This window comes from Microtus oregoni, unplaced genomic scaffold (assembly GCF_018167655.1).
Source record: "Microtus oregoni isolate MIOR12 unplaced genomic scaffold, Mior012 000079F_ref0000094, whole genome shotgun sequence".
In the NCBI taxonomy this organism is placed as follows: Eukaryota; Metazoa; Chordata; class Mammalia; order Rodentia; family Cricetidae; genus Microtus; species Microtus oregoni.
Window position 1 is genome coordinate 1,643,488 of NW_024544537.1, and position 20,801 is coordinate 1,664,288.

Consider the following 20,801-nt stretch of genomic DNA (forward strand, 5'->3'; position numbering starts at 1 on the left):
GGCAGTTGCAGTCTCCTGGCAAGAAGGAACTTTCTAATAACACTCAGGAGAAATCACTCTAAGAATGAAGTGCTCTAAGTTTTTGAAAACTCCATTGTACCTTCAGGTTCTAGGAACTTCATTTTCTTCTTAATGAAACGCTAAAGCTCCTTGTTTCTGGTTCCATGGCGTTAACATGAGCATATGCTACCTTTTGCATACCCACTTAATTTTGGTTTTCCGGAGGGGATTTCTGCATAGCCCAGGCTGGCCTTAAGCTGGCAACCCTTCTGTCTCAGCCTCCTGATTACTGGCACGAGTCTGCATGCCTAGCATGCCAGAGCCACCGCATTCTCAGTTTGAAAAGACCAGGTCCTTAGGAAAATGTTTTCATGGCTTCCGTTTTGTTGTCAGTCAATAGAGAGAAGTGGTGGAGATGTTACTAAGTAATCACTGGAGCATTGGGATACATTGCAGTGGGTGACTACTTGCCTAGCATGCATAAAGCCCTCCTTAACACCACAAAAATAATGATAATAATAAATATTATGATTTTCAGTGGCATTAAAAAGAAACATTTAAATGAAATCAGCTGATCCATCAAAACTGTTCCTAAATAACATATTTTGCTAAACAACAGAGTGAAAATGGATTGCATGTCCTCAGAATGAGCTACAGCTAAATTTTGCTGTAAAATAAAACAATCAAGGTCTTTATCACATAGCTAATATATTAGTACCCTCCTCAAATTCTAAAATTTTATTGCTAGGACTTCCCATATTTAACTGGAACCTATACTTGTTAAGTTTTCTTCCTGTTCTCTGTGGCAGTTCCATGCCTGCCAGAGACTGTCATATGGATACACTCTAAATTAATGTGGAAGTGTGAGAGCATCTTCAATACAAAACTGGGTAGCCAAATGAGTGAACCATTCAAGCCTTTATACGGAGTTGGTTCTTTAGCTACTCACTTTCCTGCTGGAAGATCAGATAATAGCATCACAGTTTTAATTGGGGAAAGGATATTTGTTTGAAGTAAATGACTGGCTGGTGACGTCTCTCTTATTATATTGGTCTCCTCTATGTACTAAATCATTTGGAATTCAATAATTACATAGAAATCCCACTTTAATACAATTTGCTTTGGCTTAATCCTTATGAAGGTCCCTTCCTCATCTGAGCAAGATGCTGGGTTCCCGTGCATACTATATAGGATCACTTTACTATGCTTCCATTTGCCTATTCTCCAAAATAAGATGTTAAACCATTGTCTTACTATGTCTTATCAAGCTAAAAGCATTAAAATTCTTCTCTGCATGTTATTTGTTCAATTAGTGGGTCCTCTATTTCCTCCATACCTTCACATCTCTTCCTTCCTAATCAACATCTGATTGGATCATAGCAATGGTCCTGTGTATTCTGTACTATGTGCACTGCTCTAAACTGGTGATGATGCCTCTGCTTTGGAGCCAAGTGTGTTCTTGGCCATTTGTAACAGTAATACATCGCCTTCTTAAAATGCGATCAAGCTAGCTTATCACCCCAGTGGCAAACTGAGACCTGCATTTGTCTTCCCTCATCTGGGAACACTTCACAAGACTGCCTTTCTATATGATGCTAAAGCACAACAGTCCAGTGAAGAAAAATGCCAACTTAACAGTATATGGGAATAGATATTCTATGGGAAGACCACATTTCCACTTCTCACGAGTGGAGGAAATCCAACTTAGTTCATACTTTCAAATGTCATCTTATTCCTTATTCCAGTGTGCTCAAAAAATAACCTTTGATCTAAGTGTTTGAAATCAGTAATTTATAGTCATAAGACATTAAATAAATGTAAGTAAGGCATTTTTTTTGTTTTTGTTTTTGCTATTCTGGATCAATGCTTGTATTTGTATGAGCTCATTCTGTGCCAGGTTTTAAGAACTAAAGAAAAAGTCAATGAATGGCTCCTTGAAAGATCAAATGAATGTGATGTTAGTTCTATATCCTGTTTTTTCCTACCTCTGAATCCCTCAAAGCAATTTTATTGTCAGGAACATTTTGTAAAAAGAGATAGGATACTTACATGCTCTCATTAGGAGAGATGCTATCATTTAGATAAGATCCATTGTTGTTTTCCATTTCTGCTAGCCTGATAAAAAACGTAAAAGCTCATTAAAACTTATGTGACTTCTTAGAATCTACTCAAGACCTATGCGAACATTCCTGAAAACTAAGGAGTAACTCATGGCAAGAGGAGAAAGGAATCCTTCAAATTAAAGGATGTGTGTGTTGTCTTAACCAGTTGAAGCAGCTAGTTAGTAGCTTTGCACTTTTAATGTAAAAACTACCGGAAGCTGTATTTTGTTGGTGTTTTTTTTTTGGGGGGGGGGTTTCCCCCATAGATCAATCTTTCTTTCTCTGAGGACCAGTCTTTGTTTACAGAAGAAAATCTTCCCTAAAAACAAATCCACACCTTACACTTGCCCCTTGTCTTTTAAGACAATTATTGCCTTTCACTGATGATAGACGTATATAGCTAATTAATGCTTGCCACAATGGAAGAGCATGTCCAGTAGTCAGGAGGTTGATAAGGGATGGATTCACAAGTGTTCTGTGTGTTCTGTCACCGACTTAATAATAAAGCCTTTTGACAACCAGAAAAAGTTGAATAGACTTATTTAACAAGCACAAGATAAAATTAGTAGTTCAGCGATTAGGAATAAAAGTTATCTCAAATACAAAGAAGGTAGTAGAGAAAAGTTCAAGAGTCAGGAACGTTGTATCTTCTTAAAGTACATTGAGTCAAGGAAACACAAGTAAAAAGTCAGGGCTTTCACATTGTTTAGGTAACACAGTATCATTTCTCCACAGATTAATATCTAGTCTAGTAGTTTGGAAGGAGCTTTGAGGACTGACAAGCCAATTTAGCAAATGTGTTCAGAATATAAAACACAACAAAGCTACCAGAAATGTTGAAAGGCCAGGGTTAAATTAGATTGTTCTGGACCCATGCTGTTGTTGGTATCCAAAACCTCCATGCAGTAGAATGGCATGCAAGTTAGAGGGCAAATTGATTAGTAGAAATCAGAAAGGACTGAGGAAGAAAGAAAATATTTTTTTTTAAATTTTTATAGGTTAGCTCTCCTTGGTTAGTTATTTCAATCAATATTTCCCTGGCATTCAACTAGTCTCATACCTGCTAGCATAATGCTCAATGCGTGAATGAGTATCATCGTGTGAAAGCTGGGGGGACGAGGCAGGCCTATAAGGCAGAAAATGTGATTAGTCATAGATACCATCCATTAATGGAGAAATAGCCCCCACCACACACTCCTGTTATATGCATGGCTTAGAATGACTTCATTCTAAGCATGCACATGTAGGTAGCTGCTCCTGTATATAAGACAGCATCAAATATTTTAAATTGAAATTTGAGAGATGATTTCTGCTTTTCCTTAAAAGCCATAAAAATAAAAAGAAAACTCTCTAAAATGTGTCAATTACACAAAAAGGTATGGGGGTAAATCTACACAGCATTACAGCCTCTCGGCTCATACATTTTCATATATGAGCGTTCTGAGGCTGTCTCAGAACTGTGTGGTTAAAACTGGAAACAGCTTACACACATCTATGAGAGTGTCTTTGGGTTGACTCTAAACTATGTATCCTTAGCAGATTTACAGTCAAGAATTTTAGTTCCACTGAGGCTATTCCATTCTAGTACTTCTTAAAATTCTATCTACCAAGATGTCTACAGAAGGAAGCTACCTGCCAATTTAACGGTAGCATTATGCTAGTATGCTCTGGAAAAAAAAAAGAAACAACTCAAGATCATGTAAGCATTTTTTAAAGAATATCTAAATTTAGTAAGATGTCATGTATCTACAATAATTTTTACTGGGGCTAGTGTGTACTCAAATCCAGATGGGCAAATAAGAGAAAAGGGTGAGTATAAGTTCTGTAGGCAAAATCAAAAGGCCCCTGTCTTCAGTAGACAGGCAAGGATTGTGGTAGGGTTACCTTTTTTTCAGACTTCATAGCTGATCTACTCATTATTTCAAAAATTTTTATATCTTTTGGATTAACTTTACCAAAAAAAAAAAACCCAAAAAACAAAATTTGTTCCAAAAACCAGTTTGGACTTGTGAGTTTTGCCCTATTTGAAAAGAATAAAAGATCTTTTCCATTTCTCTCCTAATACAGAAAGGACTTAGGGAAAGAAAGGCATGAACCCAAAATCCAGCGTAACATGCACAGTGAGGTCTGTTGTTTAGCCTTCAAAGACTTGGTCTGAACATGAAGATGAAAATGTTTGATTTTCTTCTTAAATTTCTGTATGTATGTGTGTGTGTGTGTGTGTGTGTGTGTGTGTGTGTGTGTATGTTACCCAAAGGGATAGCCTGCCTCAGTGTCCCCCTCGAACCCCAAACCCAGAACCTTTCAAACTTGTCAGCCTGAGTGTGGAGGCTGTACACACACACACACACACACACACACACACACACATATGTGAAGATGAATGGATATATAGTGCTAGATTTGCAGAGAAAATATGCTGTAAATTTCTATTTTTTAAAATATGAAACATTGTGTTAAGATAATTACAACACACACTTAAACTAATGGCCAGGGCACTGGAGGCCTTCCTTGAGAGATAAAGGTTTTATCATATTGTGGAGGTCAAGTGTAAAATATGAGACCAGTGTTGTCTAGGTCAAGTGCAAAACATGTTTACATTTTCATGTGAAAGCAAAAGAGACAACTATTCAACTTAATAGGCAGATCCAAATATTCCCATGGGAATCTTCACTATATTTTGGAGTTAATCTGCTATTTTTATAGAATTTTGAAATAGTTTAAAGAAAGCTACAAAGTTTCATATAAAAATATGTATATATATAGTTATATATATATACATATATACATAAAATAAGCTAAAGCCTACCACTGAGGAAAACATATTAGCAGTAATTTTCATTATAATAGTTACTATACTGGTAGTATAGACAAAAGAAAGAAAACACAAGACCTTGAAACAAAGCTACAGCAGGAGAAGAGGGCATGTAAATCCAAAGCATATTAATGCAATCTTATCAAAAGTCTTAAAAGGAGCTGTAATTCTTAGCCTCAAGGATAATTTCCCATTATTTTACATATTAATGCACATAGTACCTAGTGCAGCTTGCATAAGTATACCAACTGGTCATAGTTAGTAATCTGGAAAAGTACAAGAGGCACTTGCTAAACCAGACAAGAAGCCAAAAGAAAGTGCTGGCCAGAGTAGAATAATTTGAAAACCAAGAATTAGTAATAATTACTCCAAAAAAAATACCTTAAGTATTAAGCCTCCAAAAACACTTTCAAAGGAGGATAATAATATGGCTACTGCTTCCTGCTTTGTAAATACAGAGCAATATACCAACCAGGATCATTTCCGATTATCCCTAAGAATCGATTTGGCCAATGCCATCTCACACATGCATGTGAGAATTCCATCAGCAGGCTCTCATTTACTCAGATTTCAAAGCAGAGGAGCTCCAGCAACATTGCTAGCCTGCCTCGTTTGTGGATAAACAAAACGAGAGGCATATCCTGGATTCAGTTTAAAATACTATGACAGCTACAAAGAAACCAGGGTTTTGTCTAAGCAAAAACAAAAGATCTGTATCTCTGGAAGCTGTCCAAGTCTGTGTTCCACATTAAGTAGATTAAATACCACTATTATCATAAGATGCTCCTATCCAATATATTTTAACAAAATAAAACAGGTTAGTACCTAATTCCTCTGCTTGAATAGGACAGTTTTACAAATATATTTTTCTATTTTATTAGAAAAGTCGGAGTAAAAAGTAAGAAAATGAGAGTATTAAAGAAAGTTCAGACTAGCATGTGGATTTGTTTTCTTCCTCCAAATTAGAACACCCCACACACTCTGAAAAATCTAGCCAACTTTTCCTAAAAAGGCAACCCAAGAATATGTTTTAGTTGTTACAAAAGATAAATTAATAAATAAGTGATTTTGAAAGCGCTTCAAGGATTAAGAAAGACAAACGTCCTCAATTTAAAAGAAGTCACTACAACCCGACTGTGATACTTTCTCATTAACATAGATTGGATCTTCTCCATTCCTTTCAAGGAACTGTTTCCTATTCCTTTTAGTCAAACATTAAAAAAAATTTCTTCGGAATCCTAACTTTTCAGACTTCCTCCCTGGTTAAACTTCCTCTGGCAGAGGAAATCTATCTATTTGATCATCTCAGTACGTCAGCAGATCGAGTTTCAAAATTGCTTAGTTATGAAGGCTTCTGACTTCTGCAAACAGAATGCTCAGGTTGGGGAAAATAATTACTGTCATGCAAATCTACAGTCTTATCGAGCAACTTCTTATATTGCTTAAGCATTAGGAATAAAGAAAAGAGACAATGCACTCTTTGTAAGTATGGTATCTCAAAATTAAATGGCACAATAATGTGAGATTAAAAAAGAAAACAAACTCTTCTACTTCCTTTGGCTATTAAAGACCTAAAATACATCTCAATTCATAGCTTATGTTTGTCTCTATCTCTCTGGGAAAAACATTATTTAGGTTCAGTTAAATTATATGGTGAGATAATATAAAAATCAAATAAATTAAATTCTCACATAAGCCACTCTTTCAAATTAGTTATTTTCCCGTTGTTACAGGACAGAGCTCCCAAACTTTAATTTGGTAAAGCATACTGTAAAACAACAAACTATTATGAAAACACTACATAACTTTTATGTAGGCATACTTTTTTTGCTAATGTGCACATCGAAGTTCTCTAAAAGATTTCATAGATTTTAATCTTTAAAGAGGTCTCACTGTGGTACTCAAGCTGGTCTCAAACTCCAGGGCTCACTTAAGCAATTCTCCTGCCTCAGCCTCTTAAATAGCTAGGACTAGTTTTGTTTATCACAATACCTAGCTCCAAAATAGTTCTCTAACAATGTAAGCTGAAATAAATCATTTGTGTGTTATTATATGATATTAGTAGCATTAATAAACACCAGTAGTAGCAACAGACTACAGAGCACTCCCTCCTTGCTTAAAGGCAAAACTGTTTATGAACTGAGTATTTTAGAGAGACGATAAAAATAAGTTTAGCTTACAAGTCAGAATTCTACATTTGTGAAAATTTTTCAAACCACATAGCATAACCTACTTTTTAAAAACATCCACACACTTCACTGAAATTAGTCAACCAAACTCAGTGTCATACTCTAAAATCTATCCTGCTGATTTCTACTAGTCCATTGAGAATTGCTTCCAAGGAACACACCATGACCCTTCTGAAGGTCTCCATGTATTACTTCTCAAGAAACATGGCTTTCAAATGCTATTAACCAAACGGGAGCCTCTTTCTTGCCTATATTTAAAGGAATATTGAAAATATAAACACGTCTTCCAGGACTACAGCTAAAACCTGCAGAATTCTTTTCAGTTTTATTAGAACTCAGAGCAGAATTTCTACTGACTAGCACTTCAGCAGAGAGACCTGCAGCTCTACCCAGAGCCTCTGTAAGCTGGGATAGGCCTTAGTGAGGAAAAAAAACAGACAGGAAATTAGAATGTCTTTAAACCAAACAGAGCAAAATAAATAAATAAATAAACAGATAAATAAATACACAGAGCAGTCAAGCAAGTGAATGCTGGTGATCGCAGCACCCTCGGCAAAAGTACTCACACAGAATCTACTGGCCAGAAGTTGATCAGAGTAACGGGACTGCAAAACAAAACACATGAGGTGGTGAAAAGAGACACAAGCAAACCCAGCCGCAACAGAAATTAAGAAAAGGGCAAAAGAAACCAACAAAATTCAACCAAAGTATGTCTGAATCATGGAAAGCAACAGCCAAGTAAGAGTGAAAAGTGAATGAAAAGCAAAACAAATCGCTGTGTGATTGCCGTCAGAGGACGGGGAGAATCGAAGGAGGAAGTTTCCAGGAGGCAAAGCCTTCATCCAGGTGACCAGCAGACGCATTTCTACTTACTGTGAAAGCCTTCCCTGCGCCTGGGTATTTCTCTCAAGTGGAAAAGAGTGACTAGGTATGACCAGACAATTAGATACAAAAAGACACATGTCCACTGACTTGTGAGGGAAGGAACTCAAAATGAAATACTGGCATCACTCATCTGTAAACAGTCCCCGAGCTCTTAAAAGGCTTAGAAGGCAATTTGGACTTCAGTATTATTATTTTTTTTCCTTCCTTTGACTTTTGGAAAAGATAGCTGTCAAGGGAAAGTGCAATTGAAAATCAGCTTATTTGCCTTTTTTTTTTTTTTTTTTTTTTTTTTTAAAGCTAAAGTCAATCCAAAAAGAGAGAAACTGAAGAGACTGTTTGCATTTGGGAGTGAAGGAGGGTATTTGGTTGGGAGGAGTTCAGATATGTATATCGAATGGAAGTTTGCTTTGCGTCCGCCACTACTCACGTTTCCATGTTGTCCCCCTCTAACACAGTCTGCACTGGCAGGTAGCCCATTCGGGGATGCTTCGCAAAATACCTTTTGGTACGGAATTTGTTTTTCAGTACCTTGGCGAAGTCACGGACATCTTCTCCAGATGTAGTCTAAAAGGAAAATCATGATGAGAGCAGCTTTAGGAGAGCGCCATTAAAAACAAATGGCCACCTGATCTTCATCTTCATGGCACTGCTTTTGGAACCAGGGGGGATATGGGAAGGATGAGCCAAGGTCGTGGAATCAAACTATCCTAACTTGGGTGAGTTACTTACATTTATAAGACATGTATCAGTGGGAAAAGAGGGGCATTAAAAGCTGAGAAGACAGTACAGTTGGCAAAGTGCTTGCCACATAAGCCTAAGTTTGGAGTCCCAACAGCCACATAAAGGCCAAGCATGGTGGTACCTATTTATAACCTTAGCACTGGGCAAGGCAGAGACAGGTAGATCTCTAGATCTCAGGTACCAGCCAATCAACCTGTGACTTCTAGATTCTGTTAGAGACTGTGTCTCATAAATTAGCATAGAGAAAGATGGAGAGAGACACCAATCTTTAACCGCTGGTCTTCACACACACACACCAAAAACACACACAAACCCACAAAAATAAGTAAAGATTAAGAAGAATAAATGAAATATTCAGACTATTTAGCTATTCAATGAATGCTAGTTTATAGAAGACTTAGGCTAACTAAGTTTTACTCTACTTTTCACTACTTTTAAGCTACTTAGTTGCCATTAATATCAGAGTTCACAAACTGAATAGGAGATAATTCATAGCACGGTGGGTGCGCTGTCCAACACTGATTACCTTTGTAAGAGGAATAACAGTGAGGAAAACAGTTAAATGCTTGCAAGGACATCTGGTGATGGATGAAATCCGTGGCCGAAAGCAGAGCAGAGCCCCTGGAAATCTTGCTAATAAAATATAGATTTTGATCTCTAAAACTCCAGCTGGGGCCTGAGAGTATACATTCCTGAGAAGCTCCCAGGTGCATTCATGTGGAGTTTCTGTGTCTCTATGATCCTTGAGCCTGTGGGCTTGCCATTTCACTAGGACTTTTCTCAATTCCTGATAGCTAGTGAATATTTTCCTCGGACATGTTAGAGGTTTCTCGACTTCTTATAGAACCTTGGGCCAACTTTTTAACCTCAGTACGACAGAGTCCTCATCTATCAAAGGGGAATAAAAATAACAATACCTGCTGGGTGGTTGGTGGCATGTGCCTTTAATCCCGGCACTTGGAGGCAGAGGCAGGCAGATCTCTGAATCCGAGGCCAGTCTGGCCTACAGAGTGAGTTCCAGGACAGCCAGGACTACACAAAGAAACGCTAACTTGAAAAACAACCAAAAAAAAGAAAAAAACAACACCCAACACCCCAAAATAATAATATTAAAACAGTACCATTGCACATAAAGCCATTTAAGAGGTAACTACTTAGTTACCATGCAAATGAGTGATTAAGTATTGTCATATGAAGCATATTTTTCAAGAGTCAGTTGCTAACGTCACAAAGCTCAAGGTGAACAACAGTGATCGAGGGTAGTATGGTATGCTTTTTAAGGAATACACACACTACTCTTCTCCATTTTCACCGTGCCCTACGGCCATGAGTCTTCCCTATATGATTGCTAAGGTTGTACAAAAGAAATGTGATGTGGCCTCCCTACAACCATGCAAAAAGAGAACAACATATGCATTCATTCCAAGTACTAATTGAGTACCAGTCACCTCTGATGGGTATTAGGACCTGCGTGGTACAGACATAGGGTGGTGGAACTTCAAAACAGAACAAATAAAAAGAACCGCCCCCCAAAAAGCAAAACCAAGAATTAAGTATGACTTGCAATATCCAAATCTAGAATTCCTCTCAGGTGAAGGAACACATGTCAGGAGGACATTAACTTACCGGAGTGCAATATTCTACCATGGGGTAGTGCATTTTATGACCCTTTGCCACTCGACCAGAAAAAAAGCAGCTTTGGCAGATGTCATAATTAAAGTGCTTTAGACTTCTGTACCTGAAAAAGAACAGAAACAAACACATATGTACTTCTTCAGGTCATAGGCCCAAAGAACACTCGAGGAAACCCTCCACCACACTGCCTTCATTAGTCCTGCATAGTAAGCAATTAACTCCCACCCCAGGCTTCTCCAGTGCCTTTTCTACAGTATCAAAACATTTTGGCAGAAAGATTATCCCATACACATATGGAAGAAAGAATGAAAAACTCAACCCTTATTTAAACTACACTGGAACTCTTTCAGATTAAAAGGGAAAGGATGGGCAAACTCCTAGTCTTTTAAAGACCAAATACTCAACTTTGAAAGAACTTCAAAGTGAACGATTGACAAGAGTTTTCTGAAATACTAATTATCACAAAATTACAAAATTGAAGTTACTCATAAGAAATCTAAATAAGAACTCCAATTAAAATAACTGTTCGTTTAATTATATAATCTGTAATTGGCTGGCATGATTCATCTTCATGTCAATTGGACAATTTCTTCTCTCCAGAAATTCCTCACCATATTACTCAAAAATGACACCCTCCAAAAAAGCCAACAACAACATTGAATTAAATGGAGGATTTTCTTATTTCTCAGGACTGGTTGGTACATTTTCCTTCAGACTCAGAATACTATATATTTGTTTCAGTCCCCCTGATTTTTGCCTTCTCAGAAAAGAGCCTCAGCCAATTCAGATAAACATATTCTTGATGTCACATATGGGAAAGTGGGAAGAAAAGCTAGCATTTCTTTTTTTTTTTTTTTAGATCTCAACCGTCATTTCAGAAGGAATAAGGAAGAAAGAGAAGTGTTGATTCTTAAAATAATCTAATTTGATAAGGGCAAAAGAATTGAAGGGTAAAAAGAAAAACGACCATTCTTAGGTCCTCCAAAGCACGGTCCTTTGTTTTATTTTATAAAATTTTCCTCTGTTGTATACAAATCCCACTTGCTCACGAAGCTGGCTCGGGAAGATAAGAAGGAATGCAGTCACCGGCAGCTCCCCTCCCCATCTTGTAGGCTCTAGAGTACCCTTCTCACCTGTCCAAAGCCAGTAAGGAAAAAAGGTATATTCTTATAAGGATCTGTCTAACTAGGCTTTAGAAACCTGTAAGGCTTTTTTAAAAAGCTGCATGAAATTACAGGAGGAAAACCATCAATGGTAAAAGAACAGTGTATTTTAAGAAAAATAGAAAATAAAGTCATAAAATATATTTAAGCACAACTAGAAATGAATATTTACATTGGCTGCTACATGAATTCAGAAGGGGCATAGCTCCATAGCTGGTGTAAAATCCTGTTGTTTATTTTTGCTATGGAAAAGGCTCATATCAATCCAGATGTTTAAATGCATCATCATTTCAGAATTAGGACTTGGGATTATTATTAGTTGAGTTCATTTAAAAATATCCTACTTCTCCAAATGAGTCAATTGTTTTCCACGTCATTTTAAGAAGAGCAAAGTAATAGCGTGCTGTTTCCTATTCCTCTCACCTTTACACTTATAAGGAACGCTTTCTGTTTTTAGCCGCTTTGTGAATCTCATTTGCTTGCCTACCTTTTATTCCCTTAGGATTTCACCAGGATACTATGGAAATAAGAGAATCAGATTCAAAGAAAAAGAAGAAAGTTCTCAGATGCCTGGAATAATTCTTGTTACTTAAGGGGTAAAAAGAAGTACTGCCAAGTGAGAAAGAAACTGAGCTACCAGGATGCGTCTTCCCAGAATAGAAGCAACTCTTCGTTTTATAACTGATTCTTGGAGAATTTCTATAAACAGAAAAGGCCATGAAAAAAAAAAGAAAACAAGGGTAAAAACGTTTGAGTTCCAGGAAGGAGGAGGCACAGTTCATCTGGATGCCCTTGACCAACAAATATCTCTGTGGAGACAGGTACTCTGTCTCGCCCAACCCCAAATGTGGCTGTGAAGAGCTCAAGAGTGAAGGTGGAAGGAGACATCTGCCTAATGAGTCAGGTCCACCAAAATAACCCTGTGATCAGGGGGAATGACAGCCTTGATCGATGCTTTGGCTGCATCATTTTCTCTCCCGCTTTGGAGAGGAACAAACTAACAGCAAACTGGCATGGGAGGCAAAAGACCAAGTCATGAAAACGTGAGAGACGGTAAGGTTATTTTGTCGGAGCCTAATACCTGAATCCAATGATTGGACACTCCTTGCAGATGTTACACTTGGCCTGGTGCTTGGCAGTTTCCGCAGCTGCCACTCTGTGCAAAACGGGCAGCCACACCATAGACTGGGGTTCCAGGCGCATCCAGTCGAGGAAGAGGGCCGCTTCAATCTCAGGTTTATTGTTGGCCTGGGAAAGGAGAAGGGATTGGAGGAGAGGCAGCAAAAGAGTAAGAAGGTGTTAATTTGTTTAGGTAATAAATTGAAAAGAAAGAATAGCAAGAATCACAGTTTCTCAGCTAGGTCCTCTGCTCAGACCCTGTTATGGTCCCCTTACCATCTACCAGAGACAATTACCTCACTTAACTATTAAATGACAACAAAACAAAACAAAGAAATTGGCTTAAAGGAAAAGCAAAAACACACAGCGGAATGAGATTAGATTGACCTCTAAGTCTTTGAACAGATATGCGAAAGTTGGCTGGAAGAAACAGCAAAATGTTTACTGTTTAAAATTTAAAGGAAGGGTAAATACCTCAACAACTATTGGTTCTTTTTTTTTCCTTCTGAAGGAATCCCTTTTCAATGACTACCAGTGAAGTACTTTAAATTTTAATCTAGTTCCAAAGTCTCATATTCACACTTAAGAAAACAGACACAGATCGTGATAGCAGAGAAGCAGCTTCTCAAAGTATATACTGTTAACTGATGGCAAAGCTGGTTCCAGTCCCCAGCCATCCTGGCTTCTGGCTTCTACCATGGTACCCCATTGCTTCTGTATTTCTCTCTCTCAAAGCCGCATGACTCATTTCAGAAAGTACAATCATCTTAAAACTCTCAAAGCGTATTTACCCATTGGCTAACTGATGCCATTGTCGTCATGCATTTTAATCATATGGTGTGTTTTTAACCCTACATGATTGTAATATTCTATCTCATTAGATAGATTGACACACACACACACACACACACACACACACACACACACACACACAATGGATTTATCTCTTTACTGCTTTCTTAGTATCAGTCATGCAACTGAAATCACTTCTGTGTGAAGTATATTCTTTACAGTTTTCCTTTGGAAGATGTCTATTGGATGTAGATTTTCAGGATTCTCTTTCAAAATATCTCCCTTTTAAGCGATACTCTTGATAGCAGTGTTTAGTGGATCTAAAATTCTATACGGAAGGTTCTGGGGAATGTTTGCCCTCTTTTCGTCTTAGCATAATGAAGTGTTATTTTACTTTTGTCTCCATTTCTGTGCTGCTACTACTGACACGATTGCTATTGCTATGAAATTCATTGTCCTTCTCTAGCCTTGAGTTGCTCCGTGGTTTTATTTATATTGCTGAGAATTCAGTGAGTTCCTGAAATGTGGCTTAGAGTATTGAGTCAGCTCTAGAATCTGCTCAGTTACGATTTCACCAAATCACTTCTGCATTCCTTCTCTATTTCCTTGCCCAAGTATCAGACTTCCACATTCTCCATTGTACTAATCAAGCCTTCTGGAGCATCCTCCCGTTTATAACCCTTTCTTTGTAAACATGCATGTCTAATCATTTTCTCTGTCCTACTATCTGCAAAAATCCATTTCCTCAGCTACATTCAGTTTGCTATAAAGTTGTAATTTTTTTAGAACATACTTATCTATTTCATGTGTATGTCTGTATGCCTGGGGGTATGTGTATGCATGTAGAAGACTCTCAGAAAAGAAGTGGAACGGGATTTACAGGCGGTTGTTAGCCACCATGTGGGGGCTGGGAACTGAACCCAGATACTCTGCAAGAACAGCAACTGTTCAGAACTGAGGAGTCATCATCAGCCCCTAAAGTTTTACAATTTCAGTTTTAAACATTTGAACTATTGTGAATTTTCTTTGCAGTGCTGGAAACGAGACCTATTACCCTGAAAATGGTAGGTCAGTACGATTGAACTATGAACTTAACACTGCTTATCCTACTTCTTAATACCTAGGCGCTCTACTTGGTCGGTTTTAAAGGCAGTTACAAAGCTTATATGTAGTTCCCAGAAGACGTTTTCTGTCAGGGTCAAATATGGGCCTCTAGTTTTCGCTGCTATCTTTTACTTTTCTACCAGCACAAACATCATTTAAAAATAGCCTGATTCAGCTAGGCAGGACCAACACACGCCTGCACCAGGTCCTCTGCATATGATGTCCAGGTAATGCTTTCCTGGGACTCCTGAATGTGAAAATAAGTGGGTCTCTGATTCTTGTGCCTTCTCTTAGGATCTTTTCCCCCTATTGGCTTGTCTTGTCCAAGTTCGGTTTGCAAGTTTTTGTTTTATCTTATGTTTTGTTGTTGTTGTTGTTGTTTTAAATCTGCCCTATTTCCACTCACTTTGATTTCTTCTATTCTTCGCTATGGAAGTTTTTTTTTTTTTCCTATGTAACACTCTATACATACTTTCTGAACATACTTTGAACTACTGAATAAAAACCCCTTCTCCACAGATGATTTTAGATTTGGTCTGCCAGGAAAGTGAGGGTCTTGGACCATCTAAACTGAATCTGTGGCATGGGACCCTTAGTAGAATACAAGCACTATGCAAAGTGTCATCCCACTCCGCCCCCTCAGCACAGACCTTGCTAATAAAAGATCTAAGAGACAAAACGGCAACTGGGCTGAGACCTCCCTGACCTTGCAGCACTGACCACTCCAGAAGTACCACAGTCCTTCCTTACTCCTAAGGACAACTTATCACCAAAGTAACAAGCTACTTAACCTTAGATGTCCTTGCTACAAAATGGTATCAATTCAAACCATTGACCAAAAACCTCTGCCAATCCCTGTTCTCTATGTAAGAGTCATCACAGACAAAGTGTGCAATTATTTTTTTAAAGGAATCACTGAATGTAAAGATGAAAGAGATCATGCAAATCAATTCATTCTTTTTGGACTGGCACCATGGAGCTGTTAGTCAGAGTCCAAACTCTCTTCACCAGTGCCAGTGTGTTTGTATGGCTGCTGTCTAAGTAGCAGCCAGGTGAGAAGGCAGACATCCCTAAAGGGTGTATAAGGGACCCCAATCAGTGACTCATCATGTTGAGTTGAAATCACAGCAAGCACACAAAGGACAGAAAAGCTCTATATTCACAGCCCTAGAATCCAAACCGAAACTTTGCTACTCACTGTCCATGTGATCTGCGGAAAATATCTTTAGCTTTATGCCATAATCTTCCTCTGGTTTGAAATGAAACTTTTTAACATTATCTGCTTCACAGAGCTATTTTAAGATTATATGAGTTACCAGACTGAAAGGTATCTATGTCGGTATTTGGTACATAGCAAGAAGCCTGTTTTCTGAGGTCATCATTCCCAGTATCATTGAACTGATTGGAAGCTTAGACTCCAAGGCTTCATATGTGCTATCTTTGCACAGTCCTGTCAATAGTTATCAGAACTTCCATCTCTGGCTCTTCCTTTTCATTCCTGTTTCTTTTATTTCTTCGTGTGGCATGTCTCAGTTTGCCAACACCCGTCAGAAAAGAATTCCCTAAATATGTTCTACTGTGAATGATACCTCCATTATTCTGTACCGGGTAACGGATCACCTTTATTTGAGCTCAACTACAATTTCTGCACAAGTCAACTCTCTAGGTCCGTGTTTTCCAGTAATACATCCAGCAAAATCCTTTATGAAAACAAGGTTGGTTAAATTAATTAAGGATTAATCACTGTAATTGTATCTTATACCCACCTCTTAAAACATTTCACACTTTAAAATACTTAATACTTTAACAGTTAAAAATGAAGGTCATCAGTGAAAACCCATGCCAAACTATGTTTGACCTCAAATTTTCCCCATTTATAATTCAGTGACCCCAATAACTTTATTCACTTCTAGTTGATAAGGTCTGTGAGTGCCACAACACATTAACACTCAGCTGAGCATTGTGGGGAAAGCTGTTCTCTTAGGTTACCCATAGTCCTTTCACTTTACACTTGTCTTATTGGGATTTCTTTCCCTTCACATCTGTCAAGAAATTTCCTATTGGTTTGAGTCCATTGTAACCATTTCATTGGTTTAAGAATCCTGACAACAATAAATTAGCCATTCTCAACTTAGGACTTTTCATATTTCAAAATATGTGCTCTCTCTTCACACTGAAAAGTTACTGGGGGAAGGCAAGCATGGTGGCGCATGCCTTTAATCCCAGCCCTAAGAGGCAGAGGTAGGCGAAGCTCTGTGAATTCAAGGCCAGAGTCTACATAGTGGTTTCTAGGGCAACTAGGGCTATGTAGAGAGGCCATGTCACAAAAGGGGGGGAGGGAGGAGAGGAAGATTAGTGCTGAAAGCCTTGAATAGACCGAGGGCAAACATTAAGACATACTGCGAGAGCCTACTTGTTTAACATAACCTGTGATTCTGTCCTCTCTGGTTGTTGAGTTCTCCCCAGTAGCATCATCTAGTCTGTGCTGCACACATTCCTCCATCACACAAAGACTTAATGAGAGGCTTTGTCAAAAGAACTGCCAAGTACTCAGCTACAATATGTCCTATAATAATCTCTTGCTCCACTGGTCTAGAAACCAACTTTAGCAAAATAACCCTTTCTAGCCAGGAGACAAACCATTATAGAAAAGTGGTAAATTGAAAAGCATTACTAATTCACTACTATTTATGGTGTGAATCTACTGATGCTTAATCCGACTGTATATATTTAATATGACTTATTTTTAAAGGATAGACTAATGATGCATTAAGAGACATGCCACAGGGTAAGAATTCGTCCTTAATACAAAGTACAAATTATAATGTGAAATATCCTTTCATTCCCAAAAAAGAACAAGAAAACAATCTGAGTATGAGTCAGCCACAAGAAGCCATAAAGAAATACAGGAGGGGCCAAAGGCTCAGTAGTAGGGCACATGCTTAACATGTATGAAGCCCTGAGTTCCATCCCTAGAACTGGGAAGGGAAGGGGCTGGGGATATGATTCAGTGGATGGGAGACCTTGCTGCATATGCATGAAAACTAGAGTTCAAATTTCCAGCCACATGGGCCTGAAACACTGGGGCTTGAGGGTCATCAACTTAACTCCAGGTTAAGTGAGAGACCCTGGTTTGGGGGGATATGGCAGAAAGTGATGAAACAGGATACCCAACGTCCTCTTGTGGTCTGGGCATGGAAAGGAGTACATGTACCTGCACACACATGTATACATGCATCACACACGCACACAAAAGGGAAGAAACAGAAATAAATGCATAAAAGAAGGAAACTCCATGCCTATAATGTGTAATTAATAGTAGGGAACAGAGACTAATCATATTGAAGGTCATATGAGAAGAATTGATCTCATTACTCTCACCACAGTTCAATCCCTTCGTGGAAAAACAGTGTCTACAGAAGGGAAGGGGCTTCTAGTCCCCATCCCTAACCAACCAATGAGTTATTGAAAGTTGGTGGCTTCTGCTATGGAAATCAGTATGGTTGACCCTCAGAAAACCAAGACTAGATCTATTTCAAGATCCAACTCTTGGGCATATACTCAAAAGACTCTACATCCTGCCAGAGAGTTACTTGCTCATCTATGTCATTGCTGCTGTACTCATAAAAGCCAAAGAAGGGAATCAGTCTAGATGTCCATAAGCAGATGAATGGATAATGTAACTGGAACATTAACACGATGACATATTACTCAGCTATTAAAAAACAAAATTATGAAATTCACAGGTAAATAGATGAGGCTAAAATAGTTGGCTAGAGTGAGATAACCCACACCAAAAATAAAAAAAAAGAGAAGCACTGAATGTAATCTCTTCTGTATGGATGTTAGCTTTTAAGACTGCAATAGGTATGCTATAAGCTATATAACTGTAGAGGTTTGGTATAGAGTAAGGGAGTAGGGAAGATGGAAGGATCTTCTAAAGAAAGGAAAATAGAATAGATAGTTATAGAAACATGGGGTGAGACTGGAGTAGGATGATTAAACAGGCAGGGAGAGGGAAGAGAGAGGAAGGGGGGATATGGAGAGGGACAACTAACACGAAGGGCTATTTGAGTGGTCATATTGAAAACTACTACTGTAGAAGCTTCTTCAAATATATACATACATGAACGGTATCTAAACGGAGTCTGAAAATAATGGAGGAGGTGAAGTCCCAAACTCAACATCTTTTACCATCAAGTGAAACACCCAGTTCGAGGAATGGGTGACATCTAGCAGAACTGCTGGTCAAAAGGGTTCCATGGATACCCCTAAACAACTCGGGTTGTTGGCAAGGCTTTTGGTTGCTCTTCACAAACTGTTGGTAAGGTCCGATTACTGAAGACAACACCGCCACAAAAATTAAACTGGTGTCTACTAGACACTTTAAGGCTACTGAGCAATGTTTGCGGTATTGGAAGGTACTCTGCACACTATCAGAGGAGAGGGAAACACAAACACACAAGAACCCTTAGATTTACAATGATGACCTGCAGCTAGGATGTGTGAGTGAAATTGTGGTACAAAGCTTGTGGGATTAATGAGGCACTATCTGCCTGGATTTAAGGCCCAGACAATGAAGTGAAACCCACGCCTGAAACGGTCTCAGTGACCAAGAACCTGAGACTTAGAGAGGCCATGTACCTATGGGAAAAGCAAACACTACTGTTCTACTAAAGGGATACAGCAATAAAATGACCCTTAACGGCATTCTGTCATACCCATAGATCAGTATCTTGTTCAGCCTTTATCAGAGAAGCTCCATCCTGTGGCAGAGAAGAACAAATACAGATACCCACAACTGGAGGATGTACTCAGAGTGAGAGACCTTGGGACAAAATGAGATATCTCCATCAAATTTCTCCTCTCGGGGCTCAGGTAACTTTGTAGAAAGAAAGTGGGTAGACTGTAAGAGTCAACAGAGATAGAAGACACGAAGAAACAGGGTCTTGTAAGCACAACACGACTGGCATCATGCGCATGGCCTGGAAACACCTAAGCCGGATGGGGTCCCAGCTCTGAGAGTGTGAGTGGACACAAGCCCCCACCTCTAACCAAACGTATCTTCAATTGTCAACTGTGTGCAAAGGAAAAATCATTTTTCTCCAATGAAGTCTCACTGGGTACACAAACTGCGCTTAAGGGTAGGCACCATGTCTAGCAATGGACAATATGAATCAACTTAATAGTATTTTTATACATTTTTTTTTGTCTCACAATGCTTTGTTTGGGCATGTTTTGTCTTACTGCTCTTTTGCTTGTATAATATGGTTTCTGATTCTGTGTCTTTATGGTTTTGTTTCTCTGTCTATGTGTGTGTTTCTCTTTTTTTTATATTATTGTTTTCCTTAATTGCCTGTTTGTTTTCTAAAGAGAGATAGAAGGTGGAGTTTGGTGGGTTGGGAGGATCAGGAAAAGTTGAAGGAAGGGAACTATGATCAGAATATATTTTATGAAAAAATATTTTCCACTAAAAAAGCAGTTGCCGGCCACTCACTTTTCTTTAAGGGTTTGACTTCCTAATAGGGGGACCATGATCCAGTGGATGGCCCCACATCCAAGGACAACACAAAATGGACCTGGCAGGTTATTTTTCTTTGAGAGACTGGATGTGGCTATACATGCCTTTGATTCCAAAAATTGGGAGGCAGAGGACAACTTGTTCTATACAATTAATTCAAGGTCAGCTAAAGCTACAAAAAAGGCACAGTAAGTTGGGAGCTGGTAGAAAGATGACAGATGGATCTAGGAAGTAGGGGGAGAGGGTAAGTATAATCAAAATACATTGTGTGAAGCTGTCAATGAATTAATAAAAATATTAAATTAAAAACAAAACAGTGTCTAATTCTAGGGGCCACCACTAACCCAGAACTTAGAGGAGACTTGACATAAAGGTACAACAATAATTTAGGGGTTTGAAAGACCAAAGAACTACTTAAGGGAAATAGGATTATTTAGCCATGAGAACAGGGGGAGAGAGGGAAAGAACAAGCAAGAAAGAGTGGCTGAAAGGCGATGTAATAACAGTTTTCAATTATGTGAATGGCTCTTGCATAGGGGCTTGTGACCAGCTGTTCTATGCCTCCACTGGGGAATGAACAAGAAGAAACAGGCTTAAGCAGCATGAAGAATTTAGGCTGTAACTCACACGGAAGAATTTCCTGGTGTTGAAAGTTGTTAAAGCATTAGTGTGAATTACCAAGGGAAGCAGTAGACTGTGCGCTTTCAAAATACTAGAGATTCTCTGGTGCTTAAA

General features: G+C 38.6%; 1 protein-coding gene across 6 annotated transcripts in view; it reads right to left on the bottom strand.

Moving 5' to 3' along the window:
* The window catches only part of Dmd (dystrophin), a 1,759,261-nt gene that overhangs the window by 50,981 nt on the left and 1,687,479 nt on the right, over positions 1-20,801 (bottom strand). For 4 of the 6 annotated variants that reach the window (XM_041642825.1, XM_041642826.1, XM_041642827.1 and 1 more), the window contains 6 exons: positions 12,612-12,778; positions 10,359-10,470; positions 8,419-8,555; positions 7,673-7,711; positions 3,163-3,228; positions 2,050-2,115 (listed from right to left, as the gene is read on the bottom strand). In XM_041642825.1, coding sequence (XP_041498759.1) covers positions 2,050-2,115; positions 3,163-3,228; positions 7,673-7,711; positions 8,419-8,555; positions 10,359-10,470; positions 12,612-12,778 — 587 coding nt within the window. The remainder of the gene's footprint in view (positions 1-2,049; positions 2,116-3,162; positions 3,229-7,672; positions 7,712-8,418; positions 8,556-10,358; positions 10,471-12,611; positions 12,779-20,801) is intronic. The other 2 variants (XM_041642828.1, XM_041642830.1) reach the window with 1 other exon arrangement.